A 21,107-nucleotide genomic window follows, 5' to 3' on the forward strand; every position below is an offset into this window, starting at 1 on the left:
AGACATCCATAGATTGTGTTCCCTCCTGCTCCACAAACCACATGTGCTTATTGAAGCACGACGGCAAACCACCGAGTTGTCTGATGAGAATACTCATTTATGCATCCACTGAACCACTAAATAAATTACATTTTTTATGCTTTGTCGTAAAAACACAGCTGTACTAATACGATTTCCATGGCAGCTAACCTTTAACAGAGCATTTCACTGATGTATTAGTGGAAGGTAAATACACTGTGCATGCTGAAGGGCGACGCCAGCAACCTTCAGAAGGAACCCTCGTTTAAAATACAAACCAAAACTCTGACGAGCAATACACCTGAAAATGTCAAAACTTCATAATACATATTTCATTTTAATGTGTGCCTCCTTTTTTGTGCTGAAATTAAACCCAACTCTGAAGTCATTGCCATCCCATAATCCTTTCTTGGCATTTCTCCATTATCTTTTAAGTGGATTTGTTTGATATGAAAGGTTCGCCGATGCCCGTATCGCAGATTCACTTTTGACGAACAAACTGCTCTGAGAGATGCGATATCTGCATCCCTTTGATGTCACTGTGACACAACAGTCTCTGGTTCTGTAAAACACTCCAATCACAATTTGAACAACACACTGCATTCTGTTTACAGCCCTTTTCGCTTTTATTGAATCGATTTTGAAATTCTTGCTGAGGAAACAAATCAATAAAAATGCACAACAGCCATGTTGAGATGAAAAACAGTAACATGTGAAATACATTGAAGGTCTTTGCACACACACTTCCTTAAGGAAGTCTGATCCATGACTCGCGTCTCAAATCAGAGATGACGTCGCCTCCCAAAAAACAGAAATAACACAGTACGGCACTACCACTGCTTACGTGTTTTTTATTCTTTCAATATACTGTTTGAATGCAGAAACACAAGACAATGAAAAATTATATGAAATCACTTTTATTCTCAGAGTGTGCGGTGATTCCATTTTTGCAGGAAAGTTACAGACTGAAATATCTGTCTAAAATGGCATGCAGTGAGGCTAACAGGTGGAGCATCGAAACACAGAGAAGACACAAAACGATTATCAACAACCTTGCCTACATCGCACACCATAAGCATGCATACATTTTTGTCAACAAATTGGGGGAAAGAGAGAGGACAGTGAGAAGATTTCGCAGTACAAAAGAATGCACCAAATAGCTTATTTTTTCAAAATACCAACCACCAGAGGACAGAAACAGGACCGGCTACAGACAAGAAAGTACACATCTTCCCAACGCGTACAGAACAGAGACAGATGCAAGTAGAGAGAAACATCAGACACTTTACATTCAGGTCACATCCAAAGAGTTTTTTTCTTCTTTTTTTTTAAGTCATAATTTTCAGGCAGTTTTTTAAACATTTTAATGTCTGTGTGAGCGGAACAAATGAGTGACACTTATTGATCACGCTTGGCTTGTGCGGTCGGTTTGGGCAGTGGTCTACAAGCCATCCATAGAGCGCAATCACTTGGCCTTCACGGGGTGATGAGCGATGGGTTTGTATGACGGCGTTGGTGGATGAGATGCAGCGGCGGGGGGGGGGGGGGGGGGTCTGATTTCAGAGCTGGTGGCCTGAAGAACAGCTGAGGACGTTTGCTAAGTATTGTTTCTCTCTCTGGGAAAGTCCTCTACTTGGGTTGACTGGGCAGTAATTGTAGCTTTCTGGAATATTCTCGGGCCAAACAAGCGATATGTTATTCATAAATAAAAGTTGGGGTTGAGGCTCGCGAGGCCCCTGGCAACGTTCAATTTGAGTTTGAGGCTAATTATGCTAAAGAGAAGGCTAGTTATGGTTTGAACTTCTACTTTGCAGCTAAAATACCTGAGAATTTCTAAAGAAATGAGATGCAGTAAAAAAAACAACAGGTGAAACCTCTGTGACGTTACCTACTACTACCAGCACTATTCTTTGGTTTGATCGGATAACTGCTCTAATGATGGATTGAAGTGTTTTTGATGCTCGGGTCCAAAACTGCAAACAACCACCGGTTGCCAACCATCTGATTAACGCACTGAAAGGAGAACAACAAACCACGGGAAGTTGGATAAATGTGCTCTACAGGTTTAATTTTTTATTTAAATATACATTCAACATGATTACAGAGCTCACAAAGCGTTGAAAAAAAGCTTAAATTCCCCTTGTCTATGCCTCAGGAACGCACACGTTCAGAATGAGTGTTATTTCATCTTTAGCTAGCTTATTAAAAACAGTGGCAACGCGGTTTAGAAAACCTTAACTACGCCTACGGCTACTGCGCTCACGTGAATCACAAACATTTCCTAACAAAATTGTATCACAATCGATCTCTGCTAAAAGCACATTTATGCTTTCCCTTAAACTTCAAGTGGGATTTTCTTTTCTTTTTTTTCCTGTACATGGCAGCTAAAATAACTCTCCGCTAACTTGGTCAAGTCCTGAATCTTTATATTGGATTCATTCTAGAGTCTCTATTTTCAGGTTATAAGAACATTGAATTTAAGTTTTAAGTTTCTGAAGGCTAAGGCATACTCTAAACTGTAAATATCCACGTTTGTGTGTTTTTTACCAGCACATGTCTGGTGGAATGTTTGAAATATTTGGAATGTTTAACAAGACACTGTGGAATGAAGGAGAAATACATGAATAAAAAACAAGGCATATGGAGAAACCTCTGGTTTCATCCTCACATGATACCACTTTTCAAATTTGTGTCATTTACAATTTATTGTGCAGGTAAACATTTTGTTGTACGGCCAGGAAACTTTCATGCGGGGACTCTTTTGAAAATAAGCCTTGTCGTAATTTCATGTAATTTCTTTTACATCTGTTGTTGGAACAGTTTGGTTTGACTGTCGGGTTGTGACGGCGAACACAAATCCTTCTTGTGCTTCATCGCTCTGTAACCCGTGACTGAACATTTTTATTCTTTTACGCCATGAAACAACACACTTCCTCCCGTTCTTATCCAAATTATGACGTGACCGCCGTCACTGTGCAGACACGTCTGTGCCCCTTTTTTAAATGTCGACTAACACATTTAAGGAGTTTATTCAAAACACAAAACGATGAAGATTGTCTGTTATTGCTGATCCGGGACTTCACTCCCCATCAGTTTTAGCAACGGACACAGGGCAACTTCATTTCAACAATATATTGCACTATTGTCACTGTCTGTTCACATACTAGTGTGTTCACACCATTGTTGTTTTTGGTGAAGTTGTTTTTTTGTTGATTCTTTTCATACAAAGAAAATTTGATGGAAATGTCGACAGAATGAGATGAAGGAGTCTGATCTAAGAGAAGCATGTAACATGTAACCAACATGTGGAGCAGGAGAACATGCTTTGAGACAGACGCCATGTGTAGAGAACACATACAGCTTTCCCCATGGAAGAACAGTTCAGACAACTATCGCCACCGTACACGGTGGACAGGACGGCGCTGAAATAACAATGTAAAACAGTTATTGCCTCAAATGTATTTCGCTTCATCGTAACAAAATGAAATGTTATCCCAATGTGTACTCCACTTCACAAAAGTTTACTGCATGCTGAAAGAAAGGACAATAACAACAAATTAATTCAAAATGAATTCCATCACGTTCTGGTTTGACAGTGCTCATCGTACACGTTCACAATGAACCAGTGAGAGGATGAGACACAGTTGATGGGTGAATCCTCACAACGGAGAACTCATTCAAAATGAAGTATCTATATAAAATGTATGTATCAAATATCAGCAAGAACAGAAACAGAAAAATTCAAATTTAAATTCTATTATGATTTGGATAATTTCTTAAAAGTTAAAAATATGGCTTATACTCTTTGTCATCTTGTTATATGTCATATTTCACTTATATATAGTTCTCTTCTTTTTTTTTATAACCCGAGGCTATTTACAAACAAAAAGGGTGGCTGATGGGTGATATCTGAATGTTTAGATCTGAGTGTCTGACAATTTGAAAACACGACACAAGACTTACCCTTGAAGTAAAAGATCTGTGTTACATATTCTTGAGTTATCAAGAAAAAAAATGCTCCGTATGTGAGATTATAAGTATGCACCAGCTATTTTAAATCAAGGGCAAAATCATGCCACGTTGCTTCATTCCAACACACGTCGAATTTCGGGTCTGAAGAGGTTGGAGGGTGGAGAAAAGTGTGACTGCAGGTTTGGGCGGTTACGGCAGTGGTCTTCGTCAGATGAACGCTCTAGGGAGTTATTAATCATATTTCAACCCCCAGAGACTTTTTACTTTTTATTGAACATATCCATTAGCGGGGTCGGAATGAATTTCATGACCGTATCCACGATGCTCTCCTCTTCCTCCTCGTCGCCACAGCCGGTGGGGACCGCCTTCTTGGGACGAGTGAGGCTGCCCTCGGAGGCCTGCTCCATCGCGGCCGCTGCCTCGGCCTCCTTCTCCTCCTTCTTCTTGATGCCGTACTGCGCAGGAGGTACAAGAAGGAGAAGCAGGAAGTGACGTTAGGCCCCATTCGGGTAACATTCATGTCTCTTTGGGGTGATTTGTTGAAAGTTGGACCTCTTGTTTTGTGACATTTTAACAATAACTTCTCAACCTTCTGCGATCTGGAGTTAGGGTCAACATTTGTTTAAACATGAGCGCATCACTGCTTTTAGCCTTTTGCTAAAATCATCTTTGTGCAGAACATTTGGGAAATTATCCCTTTTTCGATTGAGGCGACAAAACTGCTTAGTTATGGTGAAAAAAAGAGATCATGGTTTGAGGTAAAATAAGTTCATTTAGAATTAAAATGTCTGCTTTCACAAGAGACACGAGTAGAAGTCATGTGTTTGTGTGATCACCGCCTCTTTCCCCCTGGACCTTTTGGGTCATTCTTTATACTAAGAGATGATTCTCATTTTGTTCCACGGGGAGCCGGCTTTCAACTGAAAGCAGGGGGAAACTCCAGGAAGTCACTGTGCCTGGAAATAAAATAATTACGGCACATTACTTCCCCTAAAAACACAATTAATCTGGAAGAAAAGCAGGCTGGCTGTTTCCCCGACTTGCCTCCTTTTGCATAATTGAAGAGAGCACAAGTCATCGTATCATTTAACCCTCAGCAAGAACGCACAATAAGTGTGTTTCCCACAACGTTTCTTTTGCAACTCTTGCACAGACCCTTCCGACAGTATGTTTTTTACCCAATAACGATGATAGTCGCCTCTTAACTATATTACTTATTCAATCAAAAAATGTCCAAGTTACATTCACTAAAGCCGTATTCTCCTCAGTGTTTCCTTAAGTCTGACCCTGCAAGCTGGACACATAAGCACTTTTAAATGTCTGCATTCTGGGGAGTCTGAATTGTGAAATTTAGGTGTAACTTATTGAGTGATATTAACAATGGGTTTTATGCATTCTGCAGCCGAGTGCTGCAGAATGTTTACCTGAACACTTTGACGTCACCGTGTGCCACTCTTTAGTGGGAAAGCGACGCGTGAGGCGTGACATGACCGGTTCCTGCATTTAAGGTAAATTGGTTGAAAATGATTGGTACGCTTTGCAAAGTAATTCATATTTCTTCACTTGCATGAATTAGCTTGGGGCTGCTTCCTCATTAGCTTTTAAGCACAGTGCACTGCAGGATTTGTGGGTCCTGCATGAACAGCCAATTCCTGCAGAGAGATGCAGGGTTGGAGCTGAAGATAGATTTTTTTTTTTTGTGCTGGTGCAGATTTGCCAGCGTGCACGTGAACATTGCTTTGGTTTAATTTGACCTTCTTGGATATTTTATGGCTCAATTACAGGCAGAGACACCAGACGGTGTAATGGACAACGATTAGCTTACAAACCCCAGAGCCCCGACAGACTGAACTTACAGTTTTGATTATATTTAAGACATAGAAAGAACAACTTGAAAATCTTCCTTTACATCTTTCTTTCTTTCTTTCTTTCTGTGTAAAACTCAGTACATGTAAAAATAAATTGGGAATGCAATTAGTGACAAAACATTTGTTGCATGTTGTTCGAAGGCATGTGACATCTGCAACACTTAACAAAAAATGGTTTTCCCTACTTTCTACTTGTCATGTGACAGCGTCACTTATCAATCACTTGAGTAGCCTGATATCTGAGCCAGCTCCTTGACGGCTGTCAGTTAATGAAGAACACCAGGCGCTGAATTTTAAGATCTACAAAACAACAAGACTCTCACACAGGGGACCGGCGTTCCTGTCTTGAAAAACAACGTTGTGTCGTATTTACTGACAGCGTTATGTCACGTGAACCCAAGGAAGGAAACCACTCCATCAATGATCTCCAAACACAACTAAAAACAACCCTTCACTGTTCATGAACCACGGGGCCCGTGTGTAATGTTAGTAGAAACATGCATCTTGTTAGCTTTTGTTTCGATGCTATGGTTCTGGATCTGTGTTCACCGTTACTTCCTGTTTAGTTTTAGCTCCAGTGGTCCTAGTCCTAAAACCCTCAATATAGTTGGTCTGCAGGTAAAAAGGCTGCAGAGCACAGGAAGGTCAACAGGCTGAGCGATGGTTGACCTTGAGGCAGAAATGTGGAAAATGAGCTGGACTTCTCCGTGACCTCTTTGCTGCTCCACCAGGCGCAGGTTAATGTGATTCTGCAGCAATACGTATCTTAAAGGAGTTAGTGGGGCTCCTCGTGTCTGCTGTGAGGATGTGCACAGCAGACAATACAAACATCTCTTCAAGAAGCACTAGCGTTGTTAAAAACAAACAAAGCCACAAAAAAAGAACACTTTTCAACCTTTGTTTTGCCTTTATTTCAATTTGTTTGACATTCATTTAAATCTGCATGCAACTCAAAAATGTCTTCCGTCAAGACAAAAGCATCTTTCAGTCAAGAAGACATGCCTCGCAGGAAAGTATGAGTCATGCTTTTAATGTTTGAGTGATGAGGCTAAAGTCTTGAAATTCATTTGTAGAAGAATACACAATACACAGATAAATGTTTGTGAGGGAAGACTTTTGAGGCCAAAGCACACCGATGAATAACAGCAAGAGGTTGGGAGTTTGACAACCGCTGAGATTCTGGGCTACGGAGGCTTTCACATCGGGGAACCGGGTCAGAAGCACGTTACACACGACCCCCAAAGTCCAGTTTGTTTGATTGGTGTTAACACTAAGTATGTTACCCTTCTAACCTCCATCCATCCATCCATGCACTGCTATCTAACGTGAGCAGCAGCTGTAAAGGCATTTCTTTATCTCTCACTTGCAGTGCTGGAGGTGATAAAGTAGGAAGGCAGCCTAGAGGGTCGTTTTTGACAATCGCTCCAAAATAAAATAGTCAAATAGACATAAAGCAACGCTCTACTCCACATATGAGCTTGGGATCGTGCGGTTGTCACTTTTCCCTCTACGTCTACACTTCAGTCCATTTGGGGCAACAAAGGACCAGCAGGAAGCAACTGAAGCTATCAGTGAAGACACAGCAGAGTTTATATCTCGTACCTGGACTCATCTTCATTCTCTGCATTGTTATGGCTCCAATTACAGCAATCCAGTAGAACTATTTCCCATGACACAGTCATACGCCATCTTTATGATACTACAAGACTCTCAATTTGACCTCTTAATAATAAAGTCTACAGTAGTCTAACATGCCGTGTTCCTGTCTGTAAATGATTGACATGGAAACATTCATCATTTATCCACCTTTTAGAATAACTTAGTTTGAATCTTGGCACCTATCGCACAAGATTTGGAGAATTTCACTTCCTGACTTTAAAAGAAAGAAAAGAGACATCGGTGTTGATGGATATCGCTACTGTATCTCCCTCTGCTGCCTTGTTGGTTCTCCGCTCTCCTTCCACGCCACCCTGTTTTGTTCTCTCGCAATCTGTCTCCGTCAGTCTCTCTCTCTCTCTCTCTCTCTCTCTCTCTCTCTCTCTCTCTCTCTCTCTTTCTCTCTCTCTCTCTCTCTCTCTCTCTCTCTCTCGTTCCACAGTAACAAAGGCTTCGTCGGTTGAAGGAAGACACTCGGGCTTAGTCAGCCCCTCTCCACTCGCTACAATCAGACGCTCTCCTAAGATGTGCTGTCATCTCGGCCGTCTCCCTCCTCCCTCTGTTCTTTCACAGTTGCTCCAGAGCTACATTAAAGAGTTACCGGGCATCAGTTTGAGGATCGGCTCTGCTCTCCAAAGATAGCTTTACACGAGCTGCACATGGAAAAGTTTTAAACTCGACAGCCCTCAAAGAGTGATCCAAGTCTAATATTCAATGAATTATTAGCATGTCAAGAGGAATATGTCACCGCAAGTTGCAGACGCTTTGATACCATTGATTAACATTTTATTGCAGATGAATTAAATAGTAAGAATGAGACGAGATCGTCTTGACGGGACAAAGAAAAAACGGCTCAGTAATACAAGAAATCTATTTGTTTTCTAAAGTTTTGAACAGAATTTCATTTAACTGAAGTTAAGTGAACTGTATGCATTCAGCACACTTGTGTTTATGGGTCGACTGAGCGGGGTCGTCCCTCAATCAGAGGATCGGTGGTTCGATCCCAGCTTCCGCTAGCTCATGTCAATGTGTCCTTGAGCAAGACACTTCACCCTGAATTTCTCCCGTAGCTGCACCTCCAGAGTATGACAACACTAACAGTGGTTGCTAACACTGATGAGGCAGCTTGCATGCTGGCTCCTCCCATCAGTGTGTGAATGGCTGAATGATGTCATGTCGTGTTAAAGCGCTTTGAGTGGTGAGAAGACTAGAAAAGGGTCCAAAACAGCATGCAATGATTTAAAGCAAATGTTCTTTTGCATCAACATCCAGCAGAAGCAACGCAGTCTCTTTCAGATAAAGTTTGCCTGATGAGCAGGACAGTTGCCAGGATTTATTTTTTAAGCGCCGTTAATTGCTGCAAACAAGCAACTAATGTGAAACTCTGCAAACCGGAAGAACATGAAGGCAAAGTAACTGGCAGCTACCAAACCGTGACAGCAGCGTTTTGTGTTCTCATAATGAGTAACACGCTCGTGGCAGCAGGTGGGCGGGGCCAGACAGCTGTGTGTGTGCCGTGTGAAAACAAATCATAATTTAGTTTTCTAAGCTTAACCAAGTTAATTAAGTGGCAGTATTCATTTCTCTGTGTGATATGAGGTTGATATGAAACAAATTCATGAAACATATTTTAGATTCAGAAGCATCATGTGCCATGTTTTTTGCAGGAGGAAGGTTAACTGAGGCAACACAACAGTTTCAGCACATGGATCAAACTATTATAGTAGTTTGTACAAAATGTTGCTTCATGAAGTTTGAAAGCAAAATGTATGATCATCTACATTCTCAAAGTATAAATCTCTCCTCAAAAGCATTCATAGTTAGACAATCAGTTTTTTTCACCGAAGGAAACCGATTGAAGAATGAAACAAAGAGTTTGGCTCCGGCACATTCCTGGACACCACTCGCTCATTTATAAGATGTTACCTTTGTTAATGTGTAACCCCGGTCGGCTGAATCGAGGTGTTTTTCAGTTACCTTATCTCTGATGCCCTGTCGGAGGTTTTCTCTCTCTGCCTCCATTTTTGCATATTTGGCCTTCCTCTCCTCCTCCTGTTGCCTCAGCGCCTCTTGCCTTTCTTCCTCCTTCTTCGCAGCATCAGGATCCTTCTCCTCCTCCCCACCGAGCATCTTGCCCATGTCCTTAGTGGCCCCTGGTAGAGAGAGAGAGAGAGAGAGAGAGAGAGAGAGAGAGAGAGAGAGAGAGAGAGAGAGAGAGAGAGAGAGAGAGAGATGATGAGCAAAAACCAGCGACATCGGCAGTTTACAGTAAATACACATGACAGATCTCGGCTCCCTGCTGTTGCTAAGCATTTGGTGGGCACAGTGGCACTTCTGAGATATGGATAATTCAATAGACATTTCTTTATGTTTCAATCGTCCTTTAGGCCAGTGAAAGAGCAGCACGATCTGAGCCCAAGACAAAAGTGTCTTTGTGTCAAGTGTGACAATAGCTGGAACAAGAGGTGAGAGCCAGCGAGATAAGACACTGCCATAAATTATTAACAATTCTCTTGATTGTCTTTGTGCTGCTCACGTTGACCTTTTTTCTTTATCTCCAACAAGAATTTACATCCTCAAGCAGAGCGTCCACTTGGACCCCGAGGTCAAGACCTGCGAACAAAAGCACTTCAAGAGCCGCTGACGGGTCCATAATGGATTCACTCACATCTCTTCTGCGGGCTGCTCGGGTTAGATACGCTGAAAAATAGATCAAGCTTTGACTTTTGTGTTGCTTCCTTGATCGCTTCTCATTCTAACCACTTTGAAAATCCCTGTTGTGCAGACCGGTTTCCGTCACTGCATTGGAGCATCGGTTCACATCTAAAATGTAACAGTTGTCGCTTTTTATTCGATATTGTTAAAAGTCTCGAAAGTCGTCTTGTTGATGAAGACTTGATTAATTAAAAACGCCCGCAAGCAACAAGCAAAGCTGTCTCAGGCACCGACATCCTCCCATAACCTGGTTTGTGCTTTCTTTCTGTGGAGCATCTGGTGTTTGCCGCAAACATGAAACGACATGTCTGATATGTCACCACACATCCACACGTGTGTTTTTGCCTTCGCCGAGAATCCCGAGGAACGGCAACGCGAGTCCAGCGATGGAAACAGCGAGGGACTGTCTGCCTCTCTGGAGGAACTCCTCACAGACACAGGACATCCGCTTCAGCCGTGAAATTGATGAGACAGCGGTGACCTCGAGGTTCTTGGCTGCGGTCCGTACGTCCCGTGTTGACGTGCTGGGACGAGACCCGGGCCCTGGTCTTAGGGAGCGAGGTGATCGCCAATTAACAGACAGACACGTTGAGGTTTTTTACTCCTTCATGTGCAGGAGACGCGTTGGGATTGCATTACGTTCATTATCTCAGTCTAACGTGTAAAATATACAGTTACATATTTACAGTTTGGAGTTTGCGTTTCATTTGGACTGGATGACATGCTGTCAGCAACTTTACTGGATAAGAAATCACAAGAGCACAAGCTAGTTTCTGTTAGCAAATCATAATCTCAACCACTTTGTGCATAAAGTCACAAAATATATAAATATGGAGCATTCAAGATAATTAGTACTTTTTGTTCTTGGTAGAAAGTCCTCTAGAGAATTGTCCAGAAGTGGGATGGATGTGTGAGCAATGTGGGTTATAATATAGATGAAATGTAGCATTTTAAACATTTTAAACTCAATCTGTGTATTCTTGTTTCAATTATACTCCTGTAAAAGGAGAGCATGAATCAGCTGTAATATCAGACAGATGCACCTCGTAGCTCAAGTCTACTGCTGCTGCTTTCTTTTTACCTCTTTGCAACTAATGCCACTTAATCTCTTGTATTTCATTTGCAGAGCCTCTCCAAGGCCTCCACACGAGTAATCTGGATGCTCAGGGCTAATTAGCTCATCTGATTGTGACAAAGTTGCCGTGTAGAAAGCGTGGGGCTGTCGTTGTTCCCAAAAGTCTCGGTGTCATCAAACGCTGCCAGCTGTGGAGTCTGAGAGCTCCAAGCGGAGCGAGGAAGCTCCAGAGGAAAAGCTGCAGAGGAAAACCCTGAGACACGACATAAAGTACTCAATTAGAAAGCACGATTGATAGCTCAACCTCCAACATCCAAATAACTCGTTGATTACTTAAAACCTCACTGAAATCTGAATCATCTGAACCCAGAAAGCTCACATACATGATATGATCTGTAATGTTTAAGAGCAAAGAGACATTTCTGGGCTCAAGAAGCCACCGGAACCAAAAACTATTCAACGCTTTAGGATCTGCGCCGCTACGCCCAACAAGTAGGACCCGTAGGACGACAGCTGTGTGAAACGACATCTTGTGTGCAATGGCTGATGGGAAAAATAAATGGGAAGGACCTAAAGCTCAAGACTTCACACCAGATACAAACTGGAAGGTCCTGGAAAAGACCAGGTTACACGCTCCCCGTCAGTGTGTTGAGTATCTGCACCTCCGGACTGATGCAAATGCAAATGATTGGCAAAAATCCATCAAATCTCACATTGAGGACACAATTTGTTTTGGTAAAAAGTCAACTCAAAGAATACAGCTCTTCAAATGCAAAAGATAACGTCTAAATAAATCTACGACATGATTCGAGTGTCTACAGCCATGAGAGCATATCTGTGAGGCCGCCGTGCTAACTGTAAAGAAAACAGCTTTTAAACAGATGGATCCAAACTATCGGACAAATTAAACATCAGTCATCTTCACATTTTACCCTGATAAACACATGTCAACCTGATGAAAACTGGGTCACTAAAGTCATGAGGATTCATCCTCAGGGAACCATGCATATCTGCATGGCTCATCTCCACAGTGCATCTCACTTCAAAAACAAAAAAGATAAGCATCAGAAGGTGCAGCAGGCTTTATCCTCTGTGGATCATGAAGCCCTGTGATCCAGAAGACCATGTCAGGTGGCTAAAACAAGGCTTCAGTGATGACGACAAAGTTAAAACCCAACATGTTGAGTGACATCGAGCTCGCTTCAGGGCCGGGGAGACGTGGGTCACCAAACTAACTCATTACGGCTCTAAAAAGGGACTTTCTAGGTCAGCGGAGGCCCAAGGGCTAATTTGAAGAGTGAAGAAAGGCTTTTTCTCTCCGCTCAGTTAGAGCCGGTGGATCAGGAAGAAGTTTGGAAGTTCTGGATGGTCGAGTCACGCGGCGGATTAAACCGGCCAGAGTCACATAAAAGACTGACTTTTGATGTGGAGAGCGTGTGAAAACATGAGGACACAGTGTCTGGAAGTGTCTGTGTGTGTGTGTGTGTGTGTGTGTGTGTGTGTGTGTGTGTGTGTGTGTGTGTGTGTGTGTATGTGTGTGTGTGTGTGTGTGTGTGTGTGTGTGTGTGTGTGTGAAGCTCCACTGTGCAAAAGAATGAGAACAAAATGTACAGCTCTTAATTCCCACTCTGCATCTGTGCAAGTGTGTATGTCTGTGTGTGTGTGTGTGTGTGTGTGTGTGTGTGTGTGTGTGTGTGTGTGTGTGTGTGTGTGTGTGTGTGTGTGTGTGTGTGTGTGTGTGTGCGTGTGTGTGTGTCACAGTGAGCGTGCATAGAGGCTGTGCGCTGTCAATGAGCTGAGTATAATGGAGTGTGTGTCCCCCGGTGCATTTGGGCTGACGGACCGGTGAGACCACATGAGAAGAGTCCCGTGTGGAGCCCAGAGACACGCGACCAAGGACAGAGGGAGAGGAAATAGGAAAGAGAAGGTTGAAATTGAAGACAGAGGAAAAAAAAACAAGGACAGAGGAATAAGGTTAACGAGAACGAGAGTGAGGACAAGTTTTTTTCTGGTACAAGACAGCAAATTAGGGAGATGGATAGAATGAGAATGAGCGTTCATTCGAACATTTTAAGACGAGAGAAAGGACAGATAAACGAGCGCAAAATGTACAAGGCGCATTTAGGAAAGAGAGAAGCGATAAAGGGGAACAAAGTAATGGGAGTGAAAAGGATGATCGAATGATAGAGAGAGACGGCACAAGGAAACTCACAGACAAAGAAAGAGGAGGCTGGAGGGCGAGAAGAATGAAAAAGGAAGGAACAACTGATTTGGTTCACGGTCCAGAGGGAGAACGGGAGAAAAAGAAGAAGCGATAAAGCGAGAGAGAGGAACCAGCGGGACCTGCTCAGGGACGGCGTGTTCCTGCTCTCCCATCTGTCAGCGGCCCTCAGCGGCCACACACACCGAGCCGTCCACACCATCATCATCATCATTAGCCTCCTGCCCCGGGTCAGGAGGAAGGTGGTCCGAAGACCACAGAGGAAGAAAACAACAGGACTGAGTACGAAGAACACTGGAAGTATGAGCTGTGCTCTTTTGTCTCTCAGAGGGGAAAAAGACAAAGAACAAATCATATAAATATAGACGGGCTCAGGTCTCACTCATCACTTTCCCTTCATTGTGCCCATTTATATATACATGAATTAATACCTTATTAATGAGGGAAATGAATAGTGTATTTAATGCCTGCAGAGAGACGCTGTGCTCATTCACACGAGAGGCACAGCAGCACAAATTCACTAATTATTTAAATCTTGTTGTTTTCTCCGATATTTCCAAAATGGCAAGAAGGGGAGTTTTATTTGTGTATTTTTTTTATGACACGACGGTTGTTGCATCCCAAGAATGCCGCTCTTCAGTTACTACCCACTCTCTGAAGACGCCAATACCTTCACTGCATCCATGTGGCTATTAGCGCCGTTCTTACTACGAGCAGCTAAAGAGCCAGATATGTATTTATCAGCAGCTGGTGGAGACCAAAAACAGCTAAAAGGGGAGCAAATAAATAATTTATGTTAATACATCTCAAGATCGTCTTAAGGGCCATGTGGATCTCATGGTCGCACCACGATGCTTTAAAAGATCTGTTGCAGTGTTTCAACTACCACACAAAGTTGATTCATCGATGTCAGACCTTGAAAAGATGATAAAAAATAAAAAAAATCTTTTGTCGAAGCAGCACTGAGTCACTCTTCGCACTGAGCTGTCTGTGCTGCTTGACAACTATTGACTCAATCAGGCGGACTGGTTTGGCTTCTGGAGAACAGTTGTCCTTGGAGAGCTCTAACAACACTTTGGGCAGAGGAGAAAGCACCGCTCAGTACAGAAAATTGCTTCCATAGTGCCAAGAGTGACAGGCTGACCAGGGGAAGATTATTCTGGAGCCAAATTCAATCTCCTCTTAAGTGGCCTTCCTTTTCATTCCTGTGTGTTCAAACACTGAAGGGCTCCCAGAGTAGTGAGCTAAGTTCTCCGTGTGGCTTACAGGAACAATAACAATACAACACTAGAAAGATAGCATAGGATTTTCACAATATTTTACTCTCATTTCTTCATTTTCTCTTTTAAATGACATCATTCGTTTGGAATAATAAGCAACAACCTGGTTGGCTGAAGAGAAAGCTCAGTTTCTGAATGTAGATGTGTGTTTTATTGCATATCTAAAGTCTACAAACTAATATTAGATGTAAGAATAAATAACCCAAAGTTAGCTAAAAGAAGGCACAGTCAGTAGGACATGTAGACCTCAGCGGCAGAAACAGTGGACGGCGTGTCAGCGGTGAGAAACACAGGATTCTTTTTCATGTGCAGGAAGCAAAATGAAAAGAGGAGGCAAAGGAGATGTACCTCCCACACACACACACACACACACACACACACACACACACACACACACACAGTAAAGCTCTGGGGTGCGTGGGGAAATGAAGGCTTGAGGTGTTCATCACTTCGATGCTCTATCACCCGTTCTCAACCATCATCACTGGACGACAGCCTCACAGACTCTGTCTGGCCATGGCGATGAGCGAGCAGGGGCGGGACACATTCATCACCACTGAGTTGGACGAGGAGAACCATCCGCCCACACACACACACACACACACACACACACACACACACACACACACACACACACACACACACACACAATGTTGTTCACCACAACACACTTTCAATGTTCATCCTAATGACAATCTAAATAAGGAAACTGGCTTAAATACAGCTAAACGTTTAGGATCAGAGCACTCAGTAAATGACCAATGTTTCCATAAAGATACAAAAGGTCAGTATGCCGTGTCAACATTTGTTATGAAACATAAAATATATAAAGCCAAGTGATTTTCATGATAACATCACTTGAGCGCTCACTTTCATCCTGGTGCTCATTGGCTCATGATAACTGGCTTTGTGTTGAATGTGGGTCTTCCTCTCGCTCTCCTGACGCCGCTGCAGCTGCATCGGTGTCGGAGCGCTCTAACAACCCGCGACAGCTCGGGTCGGCACGGTTTGGTTTGCGTGCCAGAGATCGAGGCGGGCAACCGCAGAACTTCATAAGCAATTATACTCTGTAGTCATTGAGTCATGGAGGCAGGCTCCTCCTCCACCCGCGACGCCGATGACTTGAACCCACCACGAGTAATAGGGGAGAGAAAAAACGCAGGAAACGCGTGTCTGATTTCACATTTAACATGATAACACATGTGTACCCTAATACATATATGTTTAGATAAAAGGAAAGTCATGTAAAAGTTTAAATTGTCATATTCATGAAAGTTTTTTTACTTGCGTTTCCCACGCTTTTATCGATATGTAAAGGTTAAAGGGTTCAATGAAAAGATTCCTGTGCAGGAAAACTGAAGTTTAAACATTGTAATCTGAAAGTAGTGTACAATGTGAACACATATGTCTACGATGTATCCATTTCAGGTTGTACGTAGAGGAAGAAATTGCCACATGAACATCTACAAAGAACGTATCATTTGCAATGTAATGGTGTGATATCTGTGAGGGAAGTTTGGATAGACATTCAATACTGCAATAAAACAGAGCTTTCAGTCATGCCTCCAGCATGCAGACATTGAACCGAGCTCATAAACACATGACGCTGCACGGCTGTGCTGAGGTCACTCCATCGACTCGCAGGTTCAGCCCGGTCATGAACAGCCGGCTGCTTACAGATCTCTGATCTATTAAATGCAGACCTGGTGCTGGTGACCCTGACCCACCGTGTCCACAAAGGATCAGACATTTCATAAATGTATGTGTATATATATATATATATATATATATATATATATATATATATATATATATATATATATATATATATATATATATATATATATGTTTGTTTCCCCTACTGTAATCAATAAGGTATCAGACGGTACTTTTAAGGAATACTCTTGCAACTGTTTTTCTCTCTTTCTTTTTCCCAGCTATGTCTGGTCTTCTGATCCCAGTGTGTGCTTACATTAAAGGAAATGCCTAAGCATAGCCAGCGAGGCGGCTCTTTAAATGAATCCGTGAGAGTCGGAGGTATTAATGCAGACTGTGTTTAAGTCTTTGTGTATTCAAAAGAAAATGTTGGGTTTAATACGTACTAATGACTATGGATTTAGTTGTTCGTTATCTTAGTAGAAAACCTCAAACATGGAGCATCGTTGAGCTGCAGAGCTCCATTCTGAGGTCAGACTCTCTGGGCCCTGATGGACCCGATGGGCCCCAAATCTGAGGCCTGACTCTGAGGCCTGACTCTGAGGTCTGACTCTGAGGCCTGACTCTGAGGTCTGACTCTGAGGTCTGAGTCTGAGGTCTGACTCTGAGGTCTGAGTCTGAGGTCTGACTCTGAGGTCTGACTCTGAGGTCTGAGTCTGAGGTCTGACTCTGAGGTCTGACTCTGAGGTCTGACTCTGAGGCCTGACTCTGAGGTCTGACTCTGAGGCCTGACTCTGAGGTCTGACTCTGAGGTCTGAGTCTGAGGTCTGACTCTGAGGTCTGACTCTGAGGTCTGAGTCTGAGGTCTGACTCTGAGGTCTGACTCTGAGGTCTGACTCTGAGGTCTGACTCTGAGGTCTGATTCTGAGGCCTGAGTCTGAGGTCTGACTCTGAGGTCTGAGTCTGAGGTCTGACTCTGAGGTCTGACTCTGAGGTCTGACTCTGAGGCCTGAGTCTGAGGTCTGACGCTGAGGTCTGACTCTGAGGTCTGACTCTGAGGTCTGACTCTGAGGTCTGAGTCTGAGGTCTGAGTCTGAGGTCTGACTCTGAGGTCTGACTCTGAGGCCTGACTCTGAGGTCAGGGCCCAATCTTGGAGAAGGAGGAGACATCTGTAATTTGGCTTCAAACCTTATGAGTTTTCTAACGTTGGATTGATCTGCTGAACGTCGTTAGTAGAAAAACATTAACACAAGAGGAAATTATTCTCATTAGCATCTTAGCAAACTCATTATGTAAATAAGTGTGTGTTATTTGCTGTTAATGGTATATATTGATATATGAAGGTTGTATTGTTTCCCTCAGCGTGAACATTATACAATGTATTCAATATATGCTCAGTAGGCATCTTTAGATTTAATAATATAAGACGCTGGCATATAAACTTTATTTAATAATAATGAAGCGCAATAAATACATGTGATTTTCCATGTTTCTTTTAAGGTGGATGAACTACTTCCAAGACGATGGGAGCTACTTCCTGTCCACTGTTATTTCCACTCAGAGTTTCAACTGTGTGAAGGTCCAACGAGCTGCATCAGGCCCGTGACCTCTGATGGTGTACGACCTTGGAAGTATTTCACATGACATGAGTCATCAGTGGAGAAACTGAGCGTGGATGTCGTGTCCTTGAAGAAACAATATAAAGTAACAATCTTCACGCGTTTGTCTGTGGATGTTGTATTTGTTCATTTCCAGTTCTCGACCTTAATGTCACGCCACGCCGTTCCTTCAGTTCTTTCGCTGTTTGATCGTCTCCCTCTGTCAATAATTGGAAGTTAAATGAAGCTAAAAATAGCATATGTTTCATCTCCTTGATGTGTGAAACAAACAGCAGCTGTTGACAAATCCTGAAATATCTAAAATGAGGTTCATTACCAACATTTTAACATAAATGGCATCTGTTATGCTATTGGAATTCAAATCCTTTATAATGTCATGTTAAACTCAACATTTTTTTCCGGCTTTCTAGCTGTAGTCGTTTCTTGCAACCTGGAAGTTACAGTTTCAATCTCCATTCAGCCTCGGATCCAAAAATGACTCATTATCATGGAAACTGCAGCCAATTGCATTTTTCAAGGTTCAAACACATTTTCTACTTGATTACAAATCAATTTGAAATCAAAGTCTATGCAGAGAGGAGGCTGCGGCAGAGAGAAGGGTCAAACATGATGTGTTACCAAAGTACTTGAGTTGCTTTTTTATTTTGTTCTGTTCCAATTCACCACATTTACCAAGTGTTCAGAACCGTGAAAGTATGAAAATGTGTTTTCCTCTCGAAACGTATTTGAGATTGCAGTTTAGTTTTATGGGACATAAATAACATCATTTTATTACAGTTATGATGCAAAAGCCAACGAGCAAGCCAATTAGATTTGTGCAGATGCTGGAATAAGACAGCAGGTTATCAGCTCTGCACCACAGAGTCACCGTCCTCCTCGAGTCCTCTTTGCTTTGTCCTGCCAGGTGTGTCCCATGCCCGATGTGACAGAGATTCACTGAACTCTTTGGAGCTGAATAATTGCTTCTGACAATAACACAAAATAAATAATTAGAAGAGTCTGCTGATTAGACATCGACTACATAGACAGCTTTTCACTGGTTATATGTCAAAATGTTGCATTTCTGTTTTTTGTTTTTTAGGACGTTTAAATAAAAACATCTTTTTGTCTTTTCACAAGTTTTCTTCTATCGATCTATCTATCCATCCATCCATCCATCCATCCATCTATCTATCTATCTATCTATCTATCTATCTATCCATCCATCTATCCATCCATCTATCCATCCTTCCATCCATCTATCTAGAGTGATTCTCTTCCAGTGCAGAGACATTCAAAATATATTATAGGACTACTTTTGTTCTCCCCCGTTTCACGGGGAGATTTACTTCATCACACCTTTATTTATACACTTCCTGTATACCTGAGATGTGACTTCTACCACATTGCAATCCAGAACATGCAAGAGCCAATTAACAGGTGGACAACCTAACAGACAACAGATTCCTTCACCTCTTAGTGTCGCTGCTCGAAGACAAACATACAATAAGCATCACACGTGTGTGGAACTGAAGAGACTTACAGTGTGTGAAAGCCAGTGTGGATAACTTAGCAGGAGCAACATTCAGATTGATACTTGCCAAGGATATGCGGACATATGCAGGATGATTAAAACTACACGTATGTAAGCAAAAGTTAGAGTTTGCTCCACATAACACTGGTCATTATTTAGTTATTTAGATAAAAGTTCGGAAATTCTCTCATCTAAGAATCGATGATCTAATCGTTGATGAGATGACGTCCCCATCAAGTACGAGCTTTGAGGAGAGTCCTCTTTGAGGAGAGTCCTCTTTAAGGAGAGTCCTCTTTGAGGGAAGTCCTCTTTAAGGAAAGTCCTCTTTGAGGGAAGTCCTCTTTAAGGAAAGTCCTCTTTGAGGGAAGTCCACTTTAACTAAAGTCCTCTTTGACGGAAGTCCTCTTTGAGGAGAGTCCTCTTTGAGGAGTGTCCTCTTTAAGGAGAGTCCTCTTTGAGGGAAGTCCTCTTTAAGGAAAGTCCTCTTTGAGGGAAGTCCACTTTAATTAAAGTCCTCTTTGACGGAAGTCCTCTTTGAGGAGAGTCCTCTTTGAGGAGTGTCATCTTTGAGGGGAGTCCTCTTTGAGGGGAGTCCTCTTTGAGGAGAGTCCTCTTTGAGGGGAGTCCTCTGTGAGGGGAGTCCTCTTTGAGGGGAGTCCTCTGTGAGGGGAGTCCTCTTTGAGGGGAGTCCTCTTTGAGGAGAGTCCTCTTTGAGGGGAGTCCTCTTTGAGGAGAGTCCTCTTTGAGGAGAGCTTTACCATGAAAAACCCTGCTGAGCTAAGCGGGCTGAGATCCTCCTCGGTATGTATACTCCGCATGGTGCGTGCACATTGATCCTCGAGACCCAATGCTCGAACCCCCCAGTTGTGCTTTCAGCTTTAATTTCACCTCCTGCCTCTGCGCTCTAATATCAGGAACTATGATTCAATCCCTTGATGGCCTCAGTCTGTGAATTAGCTCCACGGATCTTCGGCTCCCTGCGACGCATAATCTGCGGCGCCTCGTCCCCCTCTGCCACTTTCTGAGTACACTCATCGATCACGTGGGGGGGGGGGGGGGGGGGGGTCTGATCTCAATGAGAACTAACACCATTATTCAAACATGAGATCCAAACGTGTGAAATATGAAATATTCAATTCATGCCAGTCCCTCTCAGGCGTGAGTGGCCGTGCATGTATGCGGTACATACAGAGCAGGACTGCAGCTCTGATTATGTTGCAATTTCTACATGTGCATATTTAAGTGTGTGCAATCTCCCCCCCCCCCCCCCCCCTTCTGTTAGATTGTCAAATGGTTCCACTCACATGGGTTTTAACACGTTATATGTCAATGTTTGAACCATCATTGAAGACAAAACTAGTGAATGCACTTTTACTAAAAAACACAGTATTTACCTTCAAAAATGTTGAGTTAAAATATAAAATATATTTAAATCACTGATGGAACAGGAAGAATATTTAACCAAGTCATTCTGAGGTTATAGTGTCTGTAATATAATATACGCAATGCATCT

The 21,107-nt window shown here is 42.7% G+C and overlaps 1 protein-coding gene across 2 annotated transcripts in view; it reads right to left on the reverse strand.

The window, feature by feature from the left end:
- Positions 1-851: 851 nt before the first annotated feature.
- LOC137796546 (complexin-1-like) overlaps positions 852-21,107 on the reverse strand; it is a 48,947-nt gene continuing 28,691 nt past the window's right edge. For both annotated transcript variants that reach the window (XM_068594554.1, XM_068594546.1), the window contains exons 3-4: positions 9,492-9,667; positions 852-4,445 (exon numbers count right to left, since the gene is read on the reverse strand). In XM_068594554.1, coding sequence (XP_068450655.1) covers positions 4,251-4,445; positions 9,492-9,667 — 371 coding nt within the window. In that variant the 3' untranslated portion in view covers positions 852-4,250. The remainder of the gene's footprint in view (positions 4,446-9,491; positions 9,668-21,107) is intronic.

Source organism: Clinocottus analis, unplaced genomic scaffold (genome assembly GCF_023055335.1).
Source record: "Clinocottus analis isolate CAN_PGR_092001 unplaced genomic scaffold, fCliAna1.0.p SCAF_10, whole genome shotgun sequence".
NCBI lineage: Eukaryota > Metazoa > Chordata > Actinopteri > Perciformes > Cottidae > Clinocottus > Clinocottus analis.